The 23,899-nt window shown below is 48.8% G+C and overlaps 1 protein-coding gene across 1 annotated transcript in view; it reads right to left on the reverse strand.

Moving 5' to 3' along the window:
* Positions 1 to 23,899, reverse strand: part of LRRC56 (leucine rich repeat containing 56) — a 623,145-nt gene that overhangs the window by 434,949 nt on the left and 164,297 nt on the right. Inside the window, exon 7 of the mRNA XM_069223062.1 lies at positions 14,529 to 14,625. Coding sequence (XP_069079163.1) covers positions 14,529 to 14,625 — 97 coding nt within the window. The remainder of the gene's footprint in view (positions 1 to 14,528; positions 14,626 to 23,899) is intronic.

Raw genomic sequence — 23,899 nt, forward strand, 5'->3', positions numbered from 1 at the left:
CAGCGGTGCTTTGCCATGGCGGTGTCTGGACTGTTCAGCGGTGCTTTGCCATGGCGGTCTCTGGACTGTTCAGCGGTGCTTTTCCATGGCGGTTCTGGACTGTTCAGCGGTGCTTTGCCATGGCGGTGCTTGCCCTGTTCAGCGGTGCTTTGCCATGGCGGTGTCTGGACTGTTCAGCTGTGCTTTGCCATGGCGGTGCTTGCCCTGTTTAGCGGTGCTGTGCCATGGCGGTGTCTGGACTGTTCAGCGGTGCTTTGCCATGGCGGTGCTTGTCCTGTTCAGCGGTGCTTTGCCATGGCGGTGTCTGGACTGTTCAGCGGTGCTTTGCCATGGCGGTGCTTGCCCTGTTCAGCGGTGCTTTGCCATGGCGGTGTCTGGACTGTTCAGCGGTGCTTTGCCATGGCGGTGCTTGCCCTGTTCAGCGGTGCATTGCCATGGCGGTCTCTGGACTGTTCAGCGGTGCTTTGCCATGGCGGTGCTTGCCCTGTTCAGCGGTGCTTTGCCATGGCGGTCTCTGGAACGGGCATTGGTGTGTGGCATGACGATCCCTAGACTGGGCATTGGTGTGTGGCATGACGTTCCATGGACTGGGCATTGGTGTGTGGCATGACGATACCCAGTCTGGGCATTGGTGTGTGGCATGACGTTCCCTCATATCGCACCGGGGCTGTGGCAGCCAGGTCCCTCCTGGGCACTGACTCCGGCGGTGGTCTCCTAACCAGTGACGATACTTGGGCCCTCCTGGGCAATGACTCAGGCGGTGGTCTCCTGACCAGTGACAATACTTGGGCCCTCCTGGGCACTGACTCCGGCGGTGGTCTCCTGACCAGTGACGATACTTGGGCCCTCCTGGGCACTGACTCCGGCGGTGGTCTCCTGACCAGTGACGATACTTGGGCCCTCCTGGGCACTGACTCCGGCGGTGGTCACCTGACCAGTGACGATACTTCTCCGCCGTGAGACTCACAACAGGCTGGGCAGACTTCCTCTGGCCCTTCCCCACCTTTGACGGAGTCACAGCTGACTCTACAATCCCCTTGGGACCCCTGTAAGTTGTTTTCCCACCAGGAGTCTTCACACGGTCCAGTCGTCCACTTTCCAATTTCAGAGCCTTTACAGGGGGTGGGCTGCCAGTGCCTTGGCTCCGGGTCATACTGCCTGCCCTGGTGGCCGGTGCACTCCACATACCTTGAACAGGCACCACTGGTATTGGAGGCTTTTTGGCTGAGGCGCTACGACGGGACTGATGAATTGGAGGGGTGGGGTGGGGGGAGGGGACAAAAAGGTCAACTTTACACAGGGACAGTTTCTGACGAACACTGGGATGGGTAGTTGGAGAGGGTCTGGGAGTGGAGGAAGAGGAGGTGGTTGTAGGAGGTGTCACTTTAGGTGTTTTAGGTGCAGGTACTGGAGGCTGTCGTGAGGTGGATGGATGTTGGGTGTGTGGGTGCCCGCGTTTGTGTACTTTGGGAGGGGGCGTCACAGACACACTGGGAGAGGACACAGGGGACGTGTAAACGGCAGTGGAGGTGGTGAGTGCAGGTGAGCGGCTTGTGGTGCTGGGTGTTCTGGTGCGATTCCTGGTTCCTGTAGATGTGGTGCATGCAGGTGTGTGTGTAGACGAGACTGGGAGGGAGGAGGGAGAAGAGGAGGAGGGGGACACAGTGGAGGCAGTGGATGTTGCTGTGTCTGTATGTGTGTGATGCTTGCGTGAGTGCCTGTGGGTTGTGTGGTGCCTATGTTTGCTTGAGCTACTTGTGTGTGCTGACTTGTGTGCATGCTGGTCTGTAGGTGTGCTTGGGATGGGCTGGGGTACAGGGGATTGGGTCTGGGTGGAGGAGGTTGGAGGGGGGAGGCTAGACACAGGGACAATGGCTGCCATCAGTGCTGAGGCCAGAGATTGCAGGGTTCGCTGAAGGACAGCCTGACCAGAATGAATGCCCTCCAGGAATGCATTACCGTGTTGCAACTCTCGTTCTACACCCTGGATGGCATTCACAATGGTAGACTGCCCAACAGTGAGTGACCTGAGGAGGTCAATGGCCTCCTCACTGAGGGCAGCAGGGGTGACTGGGGCAGGGCCTGAGGTGCCTGGGGCGAAAGTGATGCCCACCCTCCTGGGTGAGCGGGCACGGGGCGAACGCTGAGGGGCTGCTGGGAGGGCGGTGCTGGTAGGGGAGGTGGCGGCTGTACCTGTAGTAGTGGGGCGCACAGATGGTGCCGCCAACACAAGGGAGCCCCCATTGGCGGACGAGTCCGTGTGGCTGTTTGGTGATCCGGTGGCCGACGTGAAGCTCCCCTCGCCCTCCATCCCACTGGTGCATTCTGAGTCCGTGGTGTGGCCCTCCATGGCCATGTGGGATGCAGCTCCCTCGTGCTCCGATGCCACTGTACCTCCGCCTGATGATGCTGATGCACAAAAGAACAGGGAGAGCACAAAAAGTGGGGGGAAGACAGAAGAAGAATAGGTTGAGTGCATGGCATACCGCTACCGTTGGCGGACAAGACAGACACAGCAGCCCCCTGCATTACGCCGTGCTCCTGGCCTCTGCATATGCAATTCCTGGGATATGGCCTACATCGCTATGGTGGACATCTGCACACATGGATGCCACAGGGGCAACTATAGCTGTACTTGGCACTGTACTGAGGTGGGGTAGAGTGCCACATGGGCTGCATTACAGAGGGGCCTAGTCTACGCATTTCTGGCTGGCCTAGGTACACCCACAGCCCTCCTCCCCCACCCAGACCCCTCTACTGCGCGCAAAGTCCGCAGAATGAGGTTGTACTCACCCCCTTGTGTCTGCTGTGATACCCTCAAGCGCCCATCCAACTCCGGGTAGGCCACTGCCAGGATCCGGAACATCAGGGGGGTCATAGTGCGACGGGCACCCCTCCCATGTTGGGAGGCCATCCCCAGCTAAGCCTCCGCCGTCTTCTTGCTGCAGCGGCGAATGTCCTCCCATCTTTTACGGCAGTGGGTGCCCCGTCTCTGGTGGGCCCCCAGGGTCCGGACGTCCTTGGCGATGGCACGCCAAATGTCCCTCTTCTGGTGGGCGCTGACCTACATGACATGCACAAGGGAAGAAGAGAAGTCATTACCAACTGCACCGTCGATGTGAGTGGCCCCCCTCCCTACTCTAGCCATGTGGCCCATTCATTGACATGCATTAATGTTCCCTGAACTCTGCCCCCTTCCCTCTTCCACCCAGCCCTCTCCACCCAGGCCTAGCCCATACAAAGTGCTCCCTGTGTACTAACCTGTTGGTCTGGAGGACTGCAGAGTAGCGTGTACTGGGGAGGACCCCGTCTACAAGTTTCTCCAACTCCTGAGCAGTGAAGGCAGAGGCCCTTTCCCCAGACGCAGCAGCCATTGTCGCTTCCAGACCGAGGTCACAGCAGCACTTGCAGTGTAGGTCCTCTCCTGTCGAAGGTCAGGTATCTATTGATTGAACAGATAGAAAATGGCAGTGACGTCCGCGGCGGTGCGTATTATCACTGCCGGCGCACCTGTTCATTGGCTCCTGGGACCCATAGGGTCCTATATGAACCAATGCAGCATTGCGCCGCGGTCTACGACCGCCTACCGCGACGGTGTGCAACGCCAGCGCAGTTACCCCACAATCCCATTCTCCCAGTGTAGAGGTCAGGCAGCCGCCATTTCAGGGGCCCACATGGCTTCATTTAATTCTGCGTCACACATAACTAGGCCTACACTCAACACACATACAGGAAGGGTTTTGTGTGTGGTGTTGTGTTCTGTGTAACTGTGGGTACATACCTGGATGAAAATGGACTTTATCGTCGCTCTTGTCCTTCGTAGGCGCCGTCAGCTGGGACATGTGAGAAGATGGCGGAATCCTCCGGTGTACCGACCGCTGGTGGACCTGTTGACAATGGAAGAGCGACATGTCATCGTCACCTACAGGTTTGACCGTGCCACAATCCAGGAACTATGTACCCAGTTGGAGCCAGACCTGATGTCACCAATCCGCCATCCCACAGGAATCCCCCCTGACGTGCAGGTGCTGTCAGTGCTCCATTTCCTTGCAAGTGGCTCTTTTCAGACAACAGTGGCCATGGCATCAGGGATGTCCCAGCCTATGTTTTCCAACGTCTTGTCCAGAGTGTTGTCTTCCCTGCTGAAACACGTAAGGAGATACATCATTTTCCCTGAGGTGGAGGATTTGCCTACAGTTAAAGGTGAATTCTATGCCCTTGGACATATCCCCAACGTCATAGGTGCCATTGATGGGACCCATGTAGCTTTGGTCCCCCCCCACAGGAGTGAACAGGTGTACAGAAACAGGAAGAGTTATCACTCCATGAATGTACAGATGGTCTGTTTGGCAGACCAGTACATCTCCCAGGTTAATGCTATGTTCCCTGGCTTTGTGCATGACGCCTACATCCTGCGGAATAGCAGCATCCCTGATACGATGGGTCAACTCCAGAGGCACCGTGTATGGCTATTAGGGGACTCTGGTTACCCCAACCTTTCCTGGCTACTGACCCCAGTGAGGAATCCCAGGACCAGGGCAGAGGAACGCTGCAATGAGGCCCATGGGAGGACTAGGAGGGTGATCGAACGCACTTTCGGCCTCCTTAAGGCCAGGTTCAGGTGCCTCCATATGACAGGTGGTTCCCTATTCTACTCACCGAAGAAGGTGTGCCAGATCATCATCGCCTGCTCGATGCTTCATAATTTGGCTTTACGACGCCAGGTGCCTTTTCTGCAGGAGGATGGTCCAGATAACGGTGTTGCGGCAGCTGGGGAGCCTGTGGAGCCTGGGGACAGTGATGAGGAGGAAGCTGAGGAAGAAGACAACGACAACAGGGAGTCAGTCATACAGCAATATTTCCAGTGACACACAAGTGAGAACATTTTCAGATTTTACATTACATTCACTGTCACACGTCTTCCTCTATCCTGTGTGTAATTACTTGGGATTATTTGGTAATTGAGTTGTTTCTTTCCATTACGGTTTCACAGGTGTGGTTACCAACGTGTGTCATCTACTTGCATCCTTCAAGGACTTTGGATGTGTGACATTGGTATGTTGCTTTTACATTTCACAAGGCATTTTCACACTGTCATTGATATTACATTTTAAAAAATCATAGACTGACTCCAGATTGTTTTGTGTTTCAAGGGTGTTTATTGCAGTGCTCAGAATTGGAAGGGGGTTGTTAAATGGTGATGGGTGATGGTGGAGGAATGTCCATGGCAGAGTCCAGTTTATTAGTCTCACAGGTGCACTGCCCATCTGGGCATAGGAAGAGGAGCTGGGGCAGTTCAAGTATGGACAGGGTAACAAAGTGGGGCAGTGGGTGGACAATCAGGGTGGTCTCATTTCCTGGTGGGGGTCTTGCCATCTTGCTCTGCCCTGTTCCTGGATCTCACGGACCGCTTGTGGGGTGGTTGTCCGTCTGCATGGGGTGGGGTGCTGGTGTGGTGGTCCTGTGGCTGGGCGTCCTGTCCACTAGCGCCGGCGGAGGTGGTGGGCAGTTCATCGTCCATGCTAGTGTCAGGGGCCCCTTGGAGTGCCACGGTGTCCCTCAGGGTCTGCTGTATGTCCTTCAGCACCCCTACGATGGTGCCCAGGGCGGAGCTGATGGTCCTGAGCTCCTCCCTGAACCCCAAATACTGGTCCTCCTGCAGGCGCTGGGTCTCCTGAAACTTGACCAGGACCGTGGCCATCGTCTCCTGGGAGTGGTGGTATGCTCCCATGATGGAGGTGAGGGCCTCGTGGAGAGTGGGTTCCCTGGGCCTGTCCGCCCCCTGTCGCACAGCAGCCCTCCCAGTTCCCCTGAGTTCCTGTGCCTCCGTCCCCTGGACCGTGTGCCCACTACCACTGCCTCCAGGTCCCTGTTGTTGTTGGGGTGGTGGGTTTGCCTGGGTTCCCTGTAGTGGTGGACACACCGCTGATTGACCTGTCCTGGGTAGGGAGGTTTGGGCCCGCTGGGTGGGTGCTGTGCTGGTGTTACCAGAGGGTGGAAGGTCAGTGTTGGGCTGTGCCTGTGCGAGGGGAACCGACTGTCCTGAGGCCCACAATGGTCCGGGCTGGTCATCAGGCTCCAGTAGGGCAGAGCTGCTATCGTCACTGTGGGCCTCTTCTGGGGGTGGAGTGGTGTTGTCTGGACGCTTTGGTGTGGTGACGGTCCTTCGTGTTCCTGCAGGGGCATAAGAGCATGATTATTGCATGTGTGTGTGTCATGGTGTGCAATGGGTGGGTGATCGTGTACCCCAGTGCTAGCATTCCTGTGTGGGGGCTTGTGTGATGATGGTTAGAGGGTTGTTCTGGGTATGTGCAGTGGGCATGCTTAGGTGATAGGTGTTCATGCTTTGTTGTGTCATGCAGGGTTTGGTGTTGGGATGTGTAGTTTGCGTTATTAGTACATTAGTGAGGATTTGGGGTGATAGGGGAGGGTGTGAGGGTGGGGGTGTGTGATAGCATGCAGGTAGGGTGGGGGATATGTTAGTTAAGATTTGACTTACCAGTGTCCCATTCTCCACCGACTCCTCCGAGGCCCTCTGGATGCATGATGGTCAAGACTTGCTCCTCCCATGTTGTTAGTTGTGGGGGAGGAGGTGGGGGTCCGCCGCCAGCCCGCTGAACCGCAATGTTGTGCCTGGAGACCGTTGAACGCACCTTCCCCCGTAGGTCGTTCCACCTCTTCCTGATGTCCTCCCTATTTCTTGGGTGCTGTCCCACAGCGTTGACCCTGTCCACTATTCTTCGCCATAGCTCCATCTTCCTGGCTATTGATGTGTGCTGTACCTGTGAGCCAAATAGCTGTGGCTCTACCCGGACAATTTCCTCCACCATGACCCGGAGCTCCTCCTCGGAAAAGCGGGGGTGTCTTTGGCGTGCCATGGGGTGGTGTGTGTGACGTGTGGGGCGGTGTGAGTGTTGATGTGTATGGTGATGTGTTGTGGTGTGTGGTGTTTTGTGAGTGGATGTTGTGTTGGTGATGGTGTTGTGTGCCTCTGCGTGGTGGGATTGTCTGATCTGTGCTGTGTCTCTGGCCTTCGTGATAGATTTTTTGTCGTAGGGGTTTGTGGGTGATGTGGGTGTGTGTTTTATATTGCGTTGGTTGTGTGGGAGTGTTGTTTGTATGCGTGTCAGGTGTGTGTATTTGTAATTGTCCAATGTGGCGGTGTTTTGGAGATGTGTGTGTATTTTGAGCGCAGCAGTGTGTACCGCCAATGGAATACCACGGTTGAAAGACCGCCGCGTGGATTCGTGGGTCGTAATAGCATGGGCGTGTTTCTGTTGCCGTGGAGGTGGAGGTTTTGTTTTCGCCAGTTTATCACTGACCTTTGGTGTGGCGGACTTGTGTGGGTGTCTGAATTTCGGCAGTTTCCGAGATGTGTGTCATAATAGCTGTGGCGGAATTCCGCGGCCGCAGCGGTGTATTGGCGGTCTTCTGCACGCCAGTAAGCGCCTTTTACCGCCAATGTTGTAATGACCCCCATAGTGTTGTAATTTATTTTTATAATACTATGTATAAAGAAATATTGTTAAGAAATGTTAAGTAATAATTTTAATTTAGTGTACAGTATATATTTTATAATGTTACTTTTAATATGTTATAAGGTAAGTAATTCTGTTGTCATAAAGGTATATATATAAATATGTGCTAATTTTGAATTTATTTAGAATTAATTTTTTTGTTGCTGCTAAAACACTTGGGTATTATAAAAACTGAATTATTTTACAAATATATATCTATCCAATTACAAATACATACATATATAATAATTTAAGTAAATATAATTTAAATTAAAATTATTTTATATTTCATGAGTGAAATGTTTAAAATGCACTACGTTTAAGACAATATTTGCTCAAAAAAAAATATTTTTGTCTGGTTGTGGAATAAAGTTCTGCAAACTATATTTTGACACTAAGGGGGTCATTACGACCCTGGCGGTATGAGACCGCCAGGGCTAAAGCGGCGTCCGTACCGCCAACAGGCTGGCGGTACGGAGACCCGTATTTCGAGCGCGGCGGTAGCGCCGCGGTCGCACTGCCGGGGCTGGCGGTTTCCCGCCGTTTTAGCCCTGGCGGTGATAATCCGCCAGGGCAGCGCTGCAAGCAGCGCTGCCCTGGGGATTATGACTTCCCTACCGCCAGCCTGTTTCTGGCGGTTTGCACCGCCAGGAAGAGGCTGGCGGTAAGGGGAAGACTGCATGGGCAGTGCAGGGGCCCCCTAAAAGGGCCCCGTGCAGCTTTTCACTGTCTGCATAGCAGACAGTGAAAAGCGCGATGGGTGCAACTGCACCCGTCGCACGGCCGCAACACCGCGGCTCCATTAGGAGCCGGCTCCTATGTTGCGGCCGCATCCCCGCTGGGCCGGCAGGCGTAAACTAGGTTTGCGCCCGCTGGCCCAGCGGGGATGTTGTAATGGGCACCACGGGAGTGCGGCTGCATTGGCGGCCGCATGGCGGTTACAGCTTGGCGGGCGGTTGTTGTAATGACCCCCAATGTATTTGTAATTTACATTATAAGTACAGGATCACCATGTTTTTGGCAAAAGTATTTTTGACACAATATTTTGGTATCCCGATATTTGTGGACACAATATTCTGGCACTGAGTCAATAACCTTTACACAGGTATCAAAAGAGGGTCAAAACTCTTGCTTCGTAATGAAGATTCCGTAATCTAACCAGTCTGGAGAATTCCCTTCTTTGTAAGGGACTCTCACCCACTATGTTTACTACGGGTATATTTCATCATCGAGTTGCCCCAATACTTTGTGTATCTTGAGATCAAGGGAGCATATATCAAGAAGGTGGGGATCTGAGATTAAAATTACTCACTCTGTATCCCTAGACTAAAGGCCTGTTTACGACTGCCACGGGGAGGAGGCTGCTGTCATACCGGTGGCCTTTCCCCAGTTGTATTACAATGTTTCCACCGGGCTGACTGGCAGAAACATTGTATTACGACGTATCTGCCTGCCAGACCAGCGGAAACAGTGGCACAGCAATGGCCTAGGCTCCCTTAAGGGCGACGAGGCCAATGCTGTGGCACACCAGCACCCTCAGAATGTGCACTGTCTGCAGTGCAGACAGTGTGCATTCCAAGGTGCTGACAGGGGGGCCCCCTGTACTGGTTTTCCATCAGCCTTTACATGTCGGGAGCCCCACCCCCATGAAAAGGCTGGCAGAAAGAGGACTTGTGATCAGCACGGTGGCGCTGAAATCAGCGCCACTATGGCTGACCACAACCACCGCCATCAGGAAACATGTTCTTTCTGGTGGCAGCGGTCCGACCGCCAGGGTCATAATCTAGCAGTCGGACAGCCAGGAGTGCAGCAATACAACCACCACCACAAGTCTGGCGGTCTTAAGATCTCCAGGCTCGTAATGAGGCCCAATATTTTTAACAGGGATCCTTTTGGCAAGATTAAAAACAAAGGTGATGTTGTGAAGTCCTGATGACTGCAGCATCTGTGTTCTACAAGTTTCAGCCACATATGATGCCAGAAAACAGTCTAGTGGCTTTCCTCAGGACCAGGCCAAGAGTCCCTTCAATTCCTAAATCCTATGCAATTTCATAACAAATTATGCTCATTCATTCTCATGCCATACTCCTACATACCAAATGATACATGGCATTTTCGTTACTTATGATCAGTAGATCACACCGGCTCCTTAGGGTACAGGTGTCGGCGTGCCTTGTAGTCAATCATTTGTTAAAGGTCCCCACCCTGTTGTATAACTATATTAGATCTCCTGGTTCTGCACAACGTAGGTTGAGCTGTTGTAAGTCAAAATATACTAAAAATACTAGTATAGTATTTGTGGTTATATTATTTATTTTTTTCTAAAGTAAGTTAAACATTTTGTCATTACTAAAGTAAGAGCTCCACATCTATGCATATGCAGCATATACAATATATTTTAGATAGCCCATCAACCTCATTAGGCAAAAATAACAACACTGTAAACCTTGGTGTAGTGTATACAGCCTACATTACCCATAATGTCACTATGAAAAACCTGAAATGGATTAACAATGAATGTTTACCTCTAGCACCAATTGTGACAACTTGCTAAAAATCATATTTTTATTAGGTGAAACATTATTATTATTAAATATATAGTGGCATTAGTACACTGTGATATTAGTACAATGTATTGTACTAAACTGAAGCATACAGGGGCGGAGTGTCAATATTGGATAATCCAGAGATACTTCTGGCTGAAAGGTGGCCTCCATTAATTCTTCCAAAGGGGTAGATTGTTGCTGTGTTCCTCATTGCCCACCTGGAACTGCAGCCTCCTGTTTTCTTTTTTTGTATAAATGTGTTTTGGCATTTAAAATATCACAAGTTTATCACAACAGAATACCATTTTCGCCAAAGGGAAACAACCCCTGCACTCCCATCCCAACATGCACTACCATAACACAAAAAAGGTACACATGGTTGTTAGACCTGACAGCCTTAGGGTGGTCACCCGTAACTTTTTGCCTGCCTCCTTCCACTTTCTGGACCCTATTTTTGCTGGTTTTAAGGACTCTGCGGACTTTACCACTGCTAACTAGTGCTAAAGTGCATATGCCCTCTCCCTTAAAACATGGTGACATTGGTTCATACTCAATTGGCTTATTTAATCTACTTGTAAGACCCCAGTAAAGGGCACTACATGTGTACAGAGCCTGTAGATTAAATGCTACTAGAGGGCCTGCAGCACTGATTGTGCCACCCACATAAGTAGCCCCTTAACCATGCCTCAGGCCTGCCATTGCAAAGCCCGTGTGTGCAGTTTTACTGCCACTTCGACCTGGCATTTAGAAGTACTTGCCAAGCCTTAAACTCCCCTTTTTCTACATATAAGTCACCCCTATGGTATGCCCTAGGTAACCCATAGGGCATGGTGCTATGTAGGTAAAAGGCAGGACATGTACCTGTGTAGTTTATATGTACTGGTAGTGTAAAACCCCTAAATTCGTTTTCCACTACTGTAAGGCCTGCTCCTTTCATAGGTTAACATTGGGGCAACCCTCATCTACTGTTTGAGTGGTAGATTCTGACCTGAAAGGAGTAACCAGGTCATATTTAGTATGGCCAGAATGGTAATACAAAATCCTGCTGACTGGTGAAGTTGCATTTAATATTACTGTTTCAGAAATGTCACTTTTAGAAAGTGAGCATTTCTCTGAACTTAAATCCTTCTGTGCCTTACAATCCACGTCTGGCTGGGGTAGTTGACAGCTCCCTTGTGCATTCTACTCAGACAACCCCAAACACAGGTTGCTCAGTCACACCTGCATACATCTGCATACTGAATGGGTCTTCCTGGGCTGGGAGGGTGGAGGGCCTGACACTTACATGTCAAAGGACAGTGGTCTGCCCTCACTCAATGGATTGCCACACACTCTACTGGGACCCTGGCAGACAGGATGGAACTGAAAGGGGACCTTGTGCACTTCTAAGCCACCCTTTGAAGTCTCCCCCACTTCAAAGGCACATGTGGGTATTTAAACAGGGTCTCTGACCCTCCCAACTCAGACACTTCCTGGGAAAGAAACTCTGCACCAGAACCTGCAATCTGCCAAGAGAAGCTGCCTGGCTGCCCAAAGGACTCACCTGACTGCTTTTCTGCAAAGGACTGCTGCCCTGCCGTTGCCCTGTTGCCTGGCTGCCCTCTGGCTCTGCTGAGAAGTGCTCTCTAAGGGCTTGGATTGAGCTTGTCTCTTGTTTTCTGAAGTCTCAGGGCCAAAAAAACTTCAACTTTGCAAAGAGCTCTCTGTGCTGCAAAATTTCGACACACAGCTTGCCAGAAACGACGCACAGCCTGCATCGCAGTGACAAAATCACCGCACGCCGAACCGGAACGACGCAGCCCGGCTCCCCAAATGGAGATCGACTCAGCGCCAGCGTTGCGACTGGAACTTCGACACACGGCCCACTGGATCGACGCACTGCCGAGCCGGAACGACTCAGCCCGACTTACTGCGAGAAGAATCAACGTAATGCCTGCCATGCAACAGAAATTTCCAGCATCACCCACCGGATCGACGCAGCTCCTGTGACATCACCCTGCATGCCCAGGATTTCTCTGCATTGTCCCCGGGGCACCCAAATAACCCGCAACCCAATCCATGTCAGCGCGCCTGAAATCGACGCAAGGCCCTGGCTTTGTGAAAAATATCGATGCATCGTCTGTGTGCGCCCGGAGAAACCGGCGTAAACCTCCCTCTTTTCCACGCATCTCCTCCGCTGCGGGCCCTTTGGATAATTTGCGCGCAAGCCAGGTACTTTGTGCTTGCAAGAGACACTTATTGCTTTTTAAGAACTGAAGACTATTTTTATCATTTTCCAAACTGATATTTCAACATATACTTATCAAATCTTGATAGTTTTGACCTGCATTTAATCAGATAAATATTTTATATTTTTCTAAACCTGTGTGGTGTATTTTTGTGGTGTTTATACTGTGTTTTTGCATGTTCTATTGCACAAATACTTTACACATTGCCTCCTAATTTAAGCCTGACTGCTCAGTGCCAAGCTACCAGAGGGTGGGCACAGGATAATTTGGATTGTGTGTGACTTACCCTGACTAGAGAGAGGGTCCTTGCTTGGACAGGGGGCAACCTCACTGCCAACCAAATACCCCATTTCTAACAATGGTGAACAAAGAAAATGGCCATTTGCAAGAGGCGGTTTGAAGAAATTATTGCACAATATTGCACGTAGTAATGGCTCTTACCAATCACACACGAGCAAATTAGCCTCCAACCCACCATCTCTTCCATCTCACAGCTCACTGGGACAGGGCATCAGGGGGCTTCCGAAGCACAGCAAGTATTGCAGGCAAGGTCTGCAGATCATGCATAAGCCTGTTATCTCTGCATGTTTTCGCATATGGCTCGCCACCGCCCACTCAGCCATATTTCACAGTCAGTTCACTCTTGGGGCGACAGGAGACAACCACCTAATGATACCTCTCCACTTAGCGTGCACCAAACCCAACAGTAGAAACTTCCCACTAAGCCTTTTTTTCCTTTGAGTCGGGATCATCCCCTACCTGCACTGTCCAACAGCCCTGGGAACATCCCACCCTGTAGCCAGATGTAAGGTCTCCAATATGGTCTGCAAGAAAGCATCTAATCTGGGGAACCCCCAGAACATATGTAAAAAGTCCATCCCTTGCCTGGCACAGTTGGGACAGGAGAACAAACGCCCCAGGCAAATTCCATGCAGCCTGGTCGGGTTAGGTATACCTGGTGAACTACATTATACGGAAGCAGTTTGAATCTCACATTCATGGAGGCCCTCCCATTGTTCATGGGAAAGAGGATCACTGAGAATCCCATGTCACCTAGTGAGCACCGGAAATGCGCCCAAAGGTAGATCCTCCTGCAGCACCCTATAGACATGTGAGATCAGTCTCTGACCCCCAGCCATTCTCAGCAGTATCCCCCATGTCTGTGAGTCCCGGGGGACATCAGGGAAGGAAGGCCACCTTTTTGAACAGGGTAGTATTAAAACAATTCCATGTTATCTACGAGTCTGATATGGAATGACCAGGACACATAAATGCCCTAATACAGGATTACATTGTTCCCCATAGTTTAAAGAATGGCATTTAGGGGGCTTTGTATTATATCCCAGCAGTGTTTCAGATTACTTTGTTTAAAGGAAGTTATTTGTTTAGGAAAATAAGGTTTTGAGTGGGAGGATTACAAAAACTGATGGGTATGCTACTACATGTCTTAGATTACTTAATGGTAGTGGGGTCTGCTGAAACGTCTCTACCAGTTATGATGTTTTACAAGCTGGTTATAACAAAAGGGCATACCTCTTCCCATTAACACCTGCACCAGTCCGATTTGAGCAACTGTAATAAGTCCTAAAAGCCTGGAAAGATGAGATTCTTCATTATTATTTATCACATTTATTAAATTCTATGAAGCATGTTGATATATGGCTACATCCTGTAATCTTTTCCAATTTTAACTGGTCTTCCGTAAAGAAGAGGAGAACAAAATGTGTTTTTTAAATGTATTTGTTATAGCAAGAAAGTAATTTGTTTCCTGCTTTTATGTATTTGGCTTGCTTAATGTGGTTGTCTGTATGTTTTTTGGCTAAGCTTAGTGTTGTTATCCTAAGCTCTTAACATGCCATTTAGGCTTTGCAAGAAAGAATAAACGCACATTTTATTCTTATATCTAGAGATCAGTTTTCCAGGAGCTGGGGTTCTGAGATGAAAAAAGAAGGCAAGAATAGAGAAAGGGCTATGCTTTGAGGCGTAGGTTTAACATTAATAATTGATGGTACTGTGTGGCTGGAAAACAATGTTTCAATAATATAATCACACATCTACTCAAGGGCTGTTGGGGGATCTGCTTATGAAAAAAGAACTCTGAAAAGCATTTTTGATAATTTTACAGTTTAACTGATTGCCTTTAATGTACATAAATATTTGATGAGGACACAAGACAACTTTGCGGCTCACAGGCTACGTACTATCACATTACTGTGACATGCTGTAAGTCCACCTACCTTCAGTGATGAGAAGGATGACATTCCATCTAAATCTGCAAGCCCACATCGAGCCAGCCATAGTACGCTGAGGTTGGATAATGTTGTACCCAGATCCCTTTTAAAAGAACAGAAAAGAGAGGAATCAACATTCTGTTTAAAGGTCTGCTTGGGTTGTTGGAAGTGACTTGTCTTACTTTGAATTGGCGATATATAATTATTCAAACTTCCAAATAGTTGCTACTAGGTGTTAATGCATTTTGTGTGAATATTCTTGGTCATGAGAAAAATACAGGTGGTAACATTGCCTTAAGGATGAGCAATTAAAATTCTTTTTTTTATTTAAAAAAGGCAATTCTTTGGATTGTTATGAAAAGTTATCTCAGAGTCTGCCTCCTACTGTGCAGGGTAGGTCTCTCTGCCACCAACTTGTAAACTACAACATACTATCTAAACATTATGTTTGCAGCAGGGCGCTGGTACACTATTTTTCTTTTAATGTTCTTAAATTGTTATATTTCTGGCCGTTCAAGGTGCTGCAATGCAATATTTTAGTGGGTCAAGTGGTGAGAGTGACATCACAACATTATGGCTAGTGCACAAAATTTTAGGAAGGCAACCTGAGTCCATAACAAGAACTGAGCCCTGTTAGAGCCCCTGTTTGGATCTGTTAGGGCCAGAAAGACCCTTGAGCTAAAAGCTCTGCTCCATTGAAATTTACACAGTACGACAAAATCATGTACCTCACCATTACTCCAAACTGGCAATCCCCACAATCGCACCCAAACCCAGATGACCCAAACACTCACACTGCAGTCACACAACCCAGTGACCCAGCCTAGTACATATCCTACTAACTACCACACATCCATAAACTACAGAACTCAAAGTCCAAATCGTGCAGATTAACGTTCGCTCTGCAGTACTCCATGCACCAGACATGGCAGACTCCATCACTTATCACAAGCTTAATGCCCTCTTCATCACAGAAACATGGTTCACCCCCTCATATTCACACATTCAAGATGTCCTTCTTTCCACATGCTTTAGCATCCATCAGGAGGACCGTGCACATAAGAAGAGGCCTCATTGTCATCCATATACCCCCCTGGTCCTGCACTCTAGGCAAGACAGTAACACTTAACTCAATTGAGCTGCTAACATACTACTACCCCTCTCTGCAACTCATACCACCATCTGCCACCTCATTTACAGGCCTCCTGGGCAGAACAAGGATTTCATTGATGAATTCTCAGATCTCCTCACCAGCTCATCCATCCTTACCTGCCCACACCACCTTTCTTGGGTGACTTCAACCTCTAGTCAACACAAGCTCGAAAAAGAGACACCCTTTTCAACCTCATTGACACACTGACACACTCAACGTGGTACAGCATGTCACACAAGCAACACACAGCAAAGGTCACATCCTTGACCTTGTATTCAACATCATCAAGAATCCAATGCAATCCACCCAAACTACTGGACTGGATCAACCACATTGCTATCCCTATCTCCCTGCTCTCCCTGGTCAGCATCCTACCAACAAGCCCAGGTCAATACAAAAGAGAAGGCCAAACCTTCATAGCCTTCAAAGATTTCTTCATAGACAACCTAATGCTTGAATTAATCTCTCGCCCTGTCAAGTACACATCTGACTCCAACTCCCTTTTAACCAACTTCAACACTTTTTTAGAAAAGTATGTGACACAAACACCAAAATCCAAATATGCAAGTGTAAGCTAAAGCAGTCAGGAGCCTAGTAATATAAAGGCCTCTCTGACAATGAACAATTCATGTGCAAGGAAAGAAAGTCAAAGAAAAACAGAACTGCTGATGATTTCATGATACTGATGACCCTCCTTGTTACACGCAGACAGTTCCCCACATCAGCTTAAATAAAGTACTAAAGCAGTATCATCATTGAAGGCATCAGCAGAAGCAGCTTTTCAAGACAACCAAGCACTGCCTCAAACTTGCCGGATCCACCTCTTTCTCAAACAACAGAAAAGTGCAACGGCATCAACCTCTTGTTCAGCAACAAAATACAAAAGATCTGAGAGCACATCAATGACACAAAACCTGCCTCCTCTTTTACGCCAACCCCTTTCTGTAGAATGCTGCAGTGTTTAGTCTTTAAAACCCTGTCTCACAGATTTCTGAGACAAACTCAACTCCCTCAAAATCACTTCTCATGAAGATGATGCCTCACCCTTCATCAATGCTCTATGTGGATGCTCTCTCATCTATTCACCACTGTCAAAGCCTCTCTGACTCAAGGCATCTTCCAAGAAGCTCTCAAACCAGGCCAGATCCTGTAACTCCTATATATACCTACAATAGACCCTGATGGCCTCGCCAAGTACAGGCCCACTGCTTATCGGCAAGATTATTGAATAAGCAATATGTGTTCAACTCCAAGATCACATCAACGCCAACCATCTCCTGCAGGACTACCAGTCTGGCTTCAGAGAACAATGAATCATGGAGACAGCAACCTTATGCCATCATAGATGATGCCCTCTTGACACAAAAGATCTCAACCACCTGCACAGTCCAAGGTTTGTGTCATGCATTGACAGGTGTCAACCCTAGAGTCAGCATGAAGCAGTTGGCAAACCGTGGTAATGCATCTCTACACTCTCTCAGCTACTCAGACATTAACTCAGGGGCTAAATGAACCCCTTCCACAGTGTCATCCTTCATGTCATTATGCAGCAAGTCAGGAAGAGGCTCACTATCTTCATCAACTTCCTCTGCCATAGCTATGACATTCACTGTGTTGTCTTTCCGGAGTTAAGGCTTCAGCCTGTTCTCATGGAACGCCCTCTTGTGTTCCCTTGTGGTACCTGTGTCCGCAAACTACCTCACATCAGACACCTTCTGGACATCTTTGTATGGCCCACAAAATCTGTCCTCCAAAGCTTTTGGATAAATAAACTTTAGCACCAAGACTTCCTGACTTTCCTGATTCCCAGTCAGTGTAGCTTTCTGGCCATACCATTCCACATCAGCGCTTGGGCCAGTCACAACAGGAAGCTCCTGTGCACTAATAGAACCACCAGCCACTTGCTAGTGTGTGGCTCAGGATTTATTGGTACACAATAAGGCAGACCAACCTCCCAGCTAACATACTGTTTACCAACTACTCTTCTACAGAGGTGTACCTGGGCTTCCTTCCTAAGTCCCACAGCTATAGGGTACTCCTCCTGTACCTTTCGTAAATTTTCACAAGTAGCCCCCCCCCCACCCCCTACCACACTAATCCCCCCCCACACACACATGTGTGAGCCAGGCTCCAGAAAATGGTCTACCTCAGGAGCCTCTTCGTCCTCACCCTCTGGATTAGAAGTTATGACCCACAGAGCCATTGCCTTACTGGAGTTTGCCCTTTACTGCAAATTATCTTGTCCTGTCCCCAGCAAATCAGAGATTAACCTAGTTTAACTCTGAGAATGATGTGCAATGTATGCTCTATTTAACTCAGATTCCGTTGACAAAGCCACAAAGGCTTCTGATCTTGGCACCAAGCCAGGTGCAATAAAAGCATTGCTCAAGAGACATTAAGCAGTTTGCTTTTACCATACCCCATCATCAATCATGGCCGCCTTGCCATTGAGCTCAATCTCAACCCTGGCAAGCAAATACTCCATTTCCTCTTCACTGGCTACCAAACCTGTACCCTTGGTTCCAACGAGAATCTCCTCAGGCATAAAGCACTTCTTTTCAACCACATTGCAGAAGGCTCCAGTTTCCCGCAGGGTTGGCACTATCCTCCCATTGATACAAAGTTCCTGCACACATCCAATTGTGTTAGGATGAATGTACTTCCAATCACCTGGGTCCCTTTCCCAAATGTCCACAGCCACTAGGTTAAGAACAGGGCCTACCATTTTACGCTATAGTCATCTTCTACAAGCCTGCAAGGGATCTTTGCTCTGCTCATGGTGAGAGTCAAGTGTATCAGAAGATCGAGAATGGGCAGGCGCTCTTTCAGCCATTTAGTAGCAATGCACTAGAGCTCTCTGCCTCTAGGTCATCGTCTCATCCCTGATCTTCTTAGGTTTTAAAAGAGGTCGAAGGCTTGGCTAATTCCTCAATAATTGGTTTTGTAATGGCAGGCATTCCTGAGCCTAGCGGTTATGATGGTAGTACTTTATAAATTAATAGATAAATAAGTGCAACTGATCCCTCTCGGGTACCTTCACCCATGTGCAACAAACATGCTTGCTATCACTGGTGTCACTGAGTCAAGTTCTTTCTCTTGGCAATCTCTTTCAAAATGTTCCACCCTGTGGCAGTTAAAACAAGTCACCACCTGGGACTTATAAGAGCTTCCTTGCCTTCCCTTGTCATGATGCTCCTTCCGAGACCTCTGTGAGCCCTGTTAGTTAACCACTTATCAGCTAACACTGCAAGTTTTGTTGGATTCCCCGTATCAGATCAGACAGGTACTTTAGTTGCTCTGTCGCATTCAACTGAAAATCCTTGTCATCCAACCCTCTTACCCACTGATTCTCTTCACACAACACCATCTTCTCTCTTGCAGTCACAGAATCTTTGCAGAAATTGAGCTGGCTTCAGCCCAAACCACCTAATGAAAGTTTCCTTCTGTTGCTCAAATGTGAATTTACCTTGAAATAACAAAAGACAAGAGGCGTTTGGCAAAACAGGAACGGTTTGCTTAATTAAAGAACACTGCCGGGAAAACAGTTACAGAACCGGGGTCTGAGGACTGTCTCAAGGTACAGTTGCTCTGAACTGTGTTTTATACATGTCTATGGGTACAATAAACCGAATACAACATTCCTTTTGAGATGAAGAATGTGAACAGTTGTTTTGGAGTCATAAATAAGGTCCTCATAACCAATGCAGGTGGTTGTCAACCTTGCTGGACACAATGTGGGCCAGCTCGTAAAGTATTCAGATGTGCAGTCTGAGGGGCACGTGATCGCTCCATGTTACTGTGTGTGCTGTGTTTTGATTGGCTCCGTTTTTTTGGATACATTTCTTTATTGAAATTTTTCAGTTACTGCATACAAGTAACTGTAAACAACAATGACATTTATGTTCAACTGTGCTACAACTGGAAGTTGTTAAATTCTGGTATATTAAGCCAACATCTGCTTCACACCACCTTACATTTAGCAGGAAGAGGCCAATATTCAGAAGAGGGGGACTGTGCACATAAAAGGATGAAGTTCCATGTGATTTGTCTGGTGTTATGGCATTTTATCGTACCGACCACAGGCCTTGTGATTATCAACTATCACATTGATGAGTGCTGGGGTCACAAGTGCAATATGGTGTAAACGTGTTTACATTGTTGCCGGTGACCCCAGTGAGTATATGAGTTGAGTGAGGAATTTCAACATGAGGTGGTAGGCTTGGTCTCTGTCTCCGTGTCTGGCGTCAGAGTCAAGAGGTAGGACTGTAAGGAACCCCATATGTCTCTGGGCCTAGACCACAGGGGTAGTAGTTCAGCATAAATGGTCATTTGTTCATGACAGTGTAGCAGGTCATTCAGCCAGTCTTTAAATTTGGGTGCCCGCCCCCATCTACAGGCAATTCGGTGCTTTGCGAAGAGTAGACTCAGTGCTGTATATTTCCGACAGATGTGGTCAACTTCCCCAACATGTCCTGGTGGAGAGTAATGGTAATGTTTTGCTCTAACATAAGGGACAATGCTGCTTCTATTTCATTCCAATATGCGTGTATTGGGGCTCATGAACAAGCCAAGTGAAGTAATTTGGCTCCCTCCGTCCAGCATCGTGCACAGCAATCATCAGCAGACAGGCGGAATCGGTGTAACTTAACAGGTGTGTATAGTAGAGTCTGTGCAGAAATTTATAGTGTATTATGCATAATCTACTTCTGGGGGTTAACTGCCCTGTCTGCATACAGCAGTATTGCTACTGTTTTTCTGTTAGGAGACGCCAATTCTAGTTACCAATGGGTGTGTGCTCTGCCCTTCGAGTTGAGATACTTTTGTTGGGCAGTGTGGTACAAAATCGATACTAGGTGTCTGGGACCTGTGGACTTAAGCAGCACGTGTAGAGTATCTAGAATGAGGGGTTGTTAGAAATTGGGTCTCTAGTTAGCAGAAGTATGCACTCTGTCTAAGTAGGGACCACAATCCTAGTCAGGGTAAGTCACAACACAACCTGTGCTCACCCTCCGGTAGCTTGGCACAGATCAGGTAGGCTTAACTGGGAAGGCAATGTGTAAAGTATCTGTGCAATAACTCATACTGTAAGACAGTGAAACACCACAAAAAGTACTCCACACCAGTTTAGGAAAATAGATAATATTTATTTAAATAAAATAAGAACAAAACGACAAAATTCCAATATGCACAATGCAAAATATCACTTTTTAAAGGTTTAAATGAGTTTCAAACCTTAGGAACCAGTCGTTGTATCCTTTTAACACACAGTACCTGTGATGCGTCAAAAATAAAGATGCAGAGGGCCACAGAGGAGGAGATGTCTGGAAAAGTAAATGGATGCATACATTTTTCCGGTGCAGCAAAGGCAATGCATCGTTTATGTCCACGTTGCAAGGCGATGCAACATTTTCCAGAAGTGCAGCCATGGTTCCTCACTGCGATGCAGGTATATTTTGACACCCAGGGATGATGTGTGAAAAATCCAGAACACATTGAGAAAAGGCAACGGGCGCTGCACCGATCCGGCAGGCAATGCAGTGATTTTTCAGGCGAGGGGCAGGTGTGTGTCGATCCGGCAGGCGCTGCATCGAATTCTGCAGTTGTGTGAATTTTCCGACGTGCTGGATTTTTTTCTCTTGGGTGAAGTCTTTGATAGCCCTGAGACCTCAGAACAGAAGGCAAGATCAATCCAAGCCCTTGGAGAGCACTTGAGGAGAAGGACAGAGTCCTTCCAGCAGATTCAGGGGTTAACCGGCAGCAGGGCAACAAGCAGTCCTTCCAGCAAAGCAGTCCAGATGAGTCCTTTGGGCAGCAAGGCAGCCCCTCTGACAGAGTCCAGTTGTGGGTCCAGAAGTGTCTGATTTGGTGGGGTTACAGACCCAGCGTATATACCCAAATGTGTCACTGAAGTTGAGGAATCTTCAAAGGGTGTTTTTTAACCCAGAAGCCCTGTGTGTGTGTGTGGGGAGGGGGGCAGGGGGTATCAGTCCATTGTGTGAGGGAAGGCCGCTGGCCTTTGAAGTGTAAGAGAGAGCCCTCTACCCTTACTGCCCAGGGAGACCCATAAGTATGAAGATGAATGCAAATACAGCTAAGTGTCCTGTGTTTATGGCTGTCTGGGTGGAATGCACAAGGGGAGCTGTCAACCAGCACAGACCAGACGTGGACTGCAGGGGGACAAGTTGTAAGGCACAGATGGCAGTAAGTGCAGAGAAATGCCTACTTTCTAAAAGTGGCATTTCTGAAATAGTAATGTAGAATCCAACTTCACCATTAAGTAGGATTTCTCACTACCCCATTCCAACCATACCAAACATGACAAGTCAGATCAGAAATTATCACTTAAAAGCATATAAGGGAATTCTAATGCTGGCCTATGTGAGGAGCGGGCTTCACAGTAGTGAAAAACAACTATGGGGGTTGTTCACTACCGGGACATGTAAAACTCATAAGTATGCCTTGCCTTTTACTTACATAGCACCTTACTCAGGACCTACCTTAGGGGTGATTTATATGTAAGAAAAGGGGAATGTAAGGCTTGGCAAGTACTTAAAGGCTAGTAGCATTTAATTTACAGGCCCTGGGCACATCTATTACACTTTGCTAGGGACTTAAAGGTAAATTAAATATGCCAACTGGGTATAAGCCAATGTTACCATGTTTAGGGGGGTGAGCACAAGCACTTTAGCACCGGTCCGCAGTGTCAGAGTCCTAAAACCAGCAAAAATAAGATCAGGAAAAATGGAGGGAGGAAGGCAGGCTGTCAGTTCTAACAAGGGTTCTAGCTGGAACTTGGTGTTGCCCACCCCCACATTATGACCTATACGTAGGTATAGGAAGATTTTGTTGGGGGCGGGTCTCTCCACTTAAATAGTGGCTCCACTTAAATAGTGGCTCCCATGTGATGAATGTGCACTTGCGGGATAGATCCCCCCCATGCAGTAAGACTATGGGGGTCATTCCAACATCGGCGGTAAAAGCCTCTTACCGCTGTCAGAAGACCACCACCATACCGCTGCGGCCGCGGTAAACCGCCACGGTCATTCTGACCCACAATACGGAAACCGCCTAAACCGACACCGTCACGCCAACAGAAATACGCCCACACTATCACGACCCACGAATCCACGCGACGGTCTTTCAAACGCGGTATTCCATTGGCGGTACACACCGCCGCGCTCAGAATACACACAAACCTACAAAACACAGCCACATTGGACAAATCGAAATACACACACCTGATACACATACACACACCACTCCCACACACCCAATTAAATATAAAACACACACCCACATCACACACAAACCCCTACAACCAAAAATTAGGAACGAGGCACAGAGAGAGACACCACCATCTACAAACTAGCAACCACAGGCACACATTACCATCACCCACATTACTTCCACGCACCGCACACAACACACCACTAAATATCACCCCACACATCACAACACACACCACCCCACACATCACCCACACCACCCCATGGCTCCGCAAAGACACCCCAGGTTTTCGGAGGAGGAACTCAGGGTCATGGTGGAGGAAATCATCCGGGTAGAGCCACAGCTATTCGGATCACCGGTCCAGCAGACATCCATTGCCAGGAAGATGGAGCTATGGAGCAGAATAGTGGACAGGGTCAACGCTGTGGGACAGCACCCAAGAAATCGGGATGACATCAGGAAGAGGTGGAACGACCTACGGGGGAAGGTGCGTTCCGTGGTATCCAGACACCGCATTGCAGTGCAGAGGACTGGCGGCGGACCCCCACCTCCTCCCCCAGAATTTACAACATGGGAGGAGCAGGTTTTGGTGATCCTGCATCCTGAGGGCCTCAGCGGAGTATCTGGAGGAATGGACTCTGGTAAGTCACATCTTCACTACTTCATCCCCCCCACCCCACCTACATGCCAATACATACCCCCACCCTCACCCTCACCCCCATCACTCCTACTCCTTGCAAATGTCTCGCCATCACAACCCACCCATCACAACACCAAGCCCTGCATGTGACCACAAAGCATGGATACCCATCACCAAAGCATGCCCACTGCACATACCCATCCCCCCCCCCCCCAAAGCCCCGTCACAAAAGCCCCCACACAGGAATGCAAGCACTGGGGGACACGGGCAGCCACCCATTGCACACCATGGCACACACAGATGCAATAATCATGCCTTTATACCCCTGCAGGACCCCAACGCAACGTCACAGCGCAG

The sequence above is a fragment of the Pleurodeles waltl genome, chromosome 3_1 (genome assembly GCF_031143425.1).
Source record: "Pleurodeles waltl isolate 20211129_DDA chromosome 3_1, aPleWal1.hap1.20221129, whole genome shotgun sequence".
NCBI lineage: Eukaryota > Metazoa > Chordata > Amphibia > Caudata > Salamandridae > Pleurodeles > Pleurodeles waltl.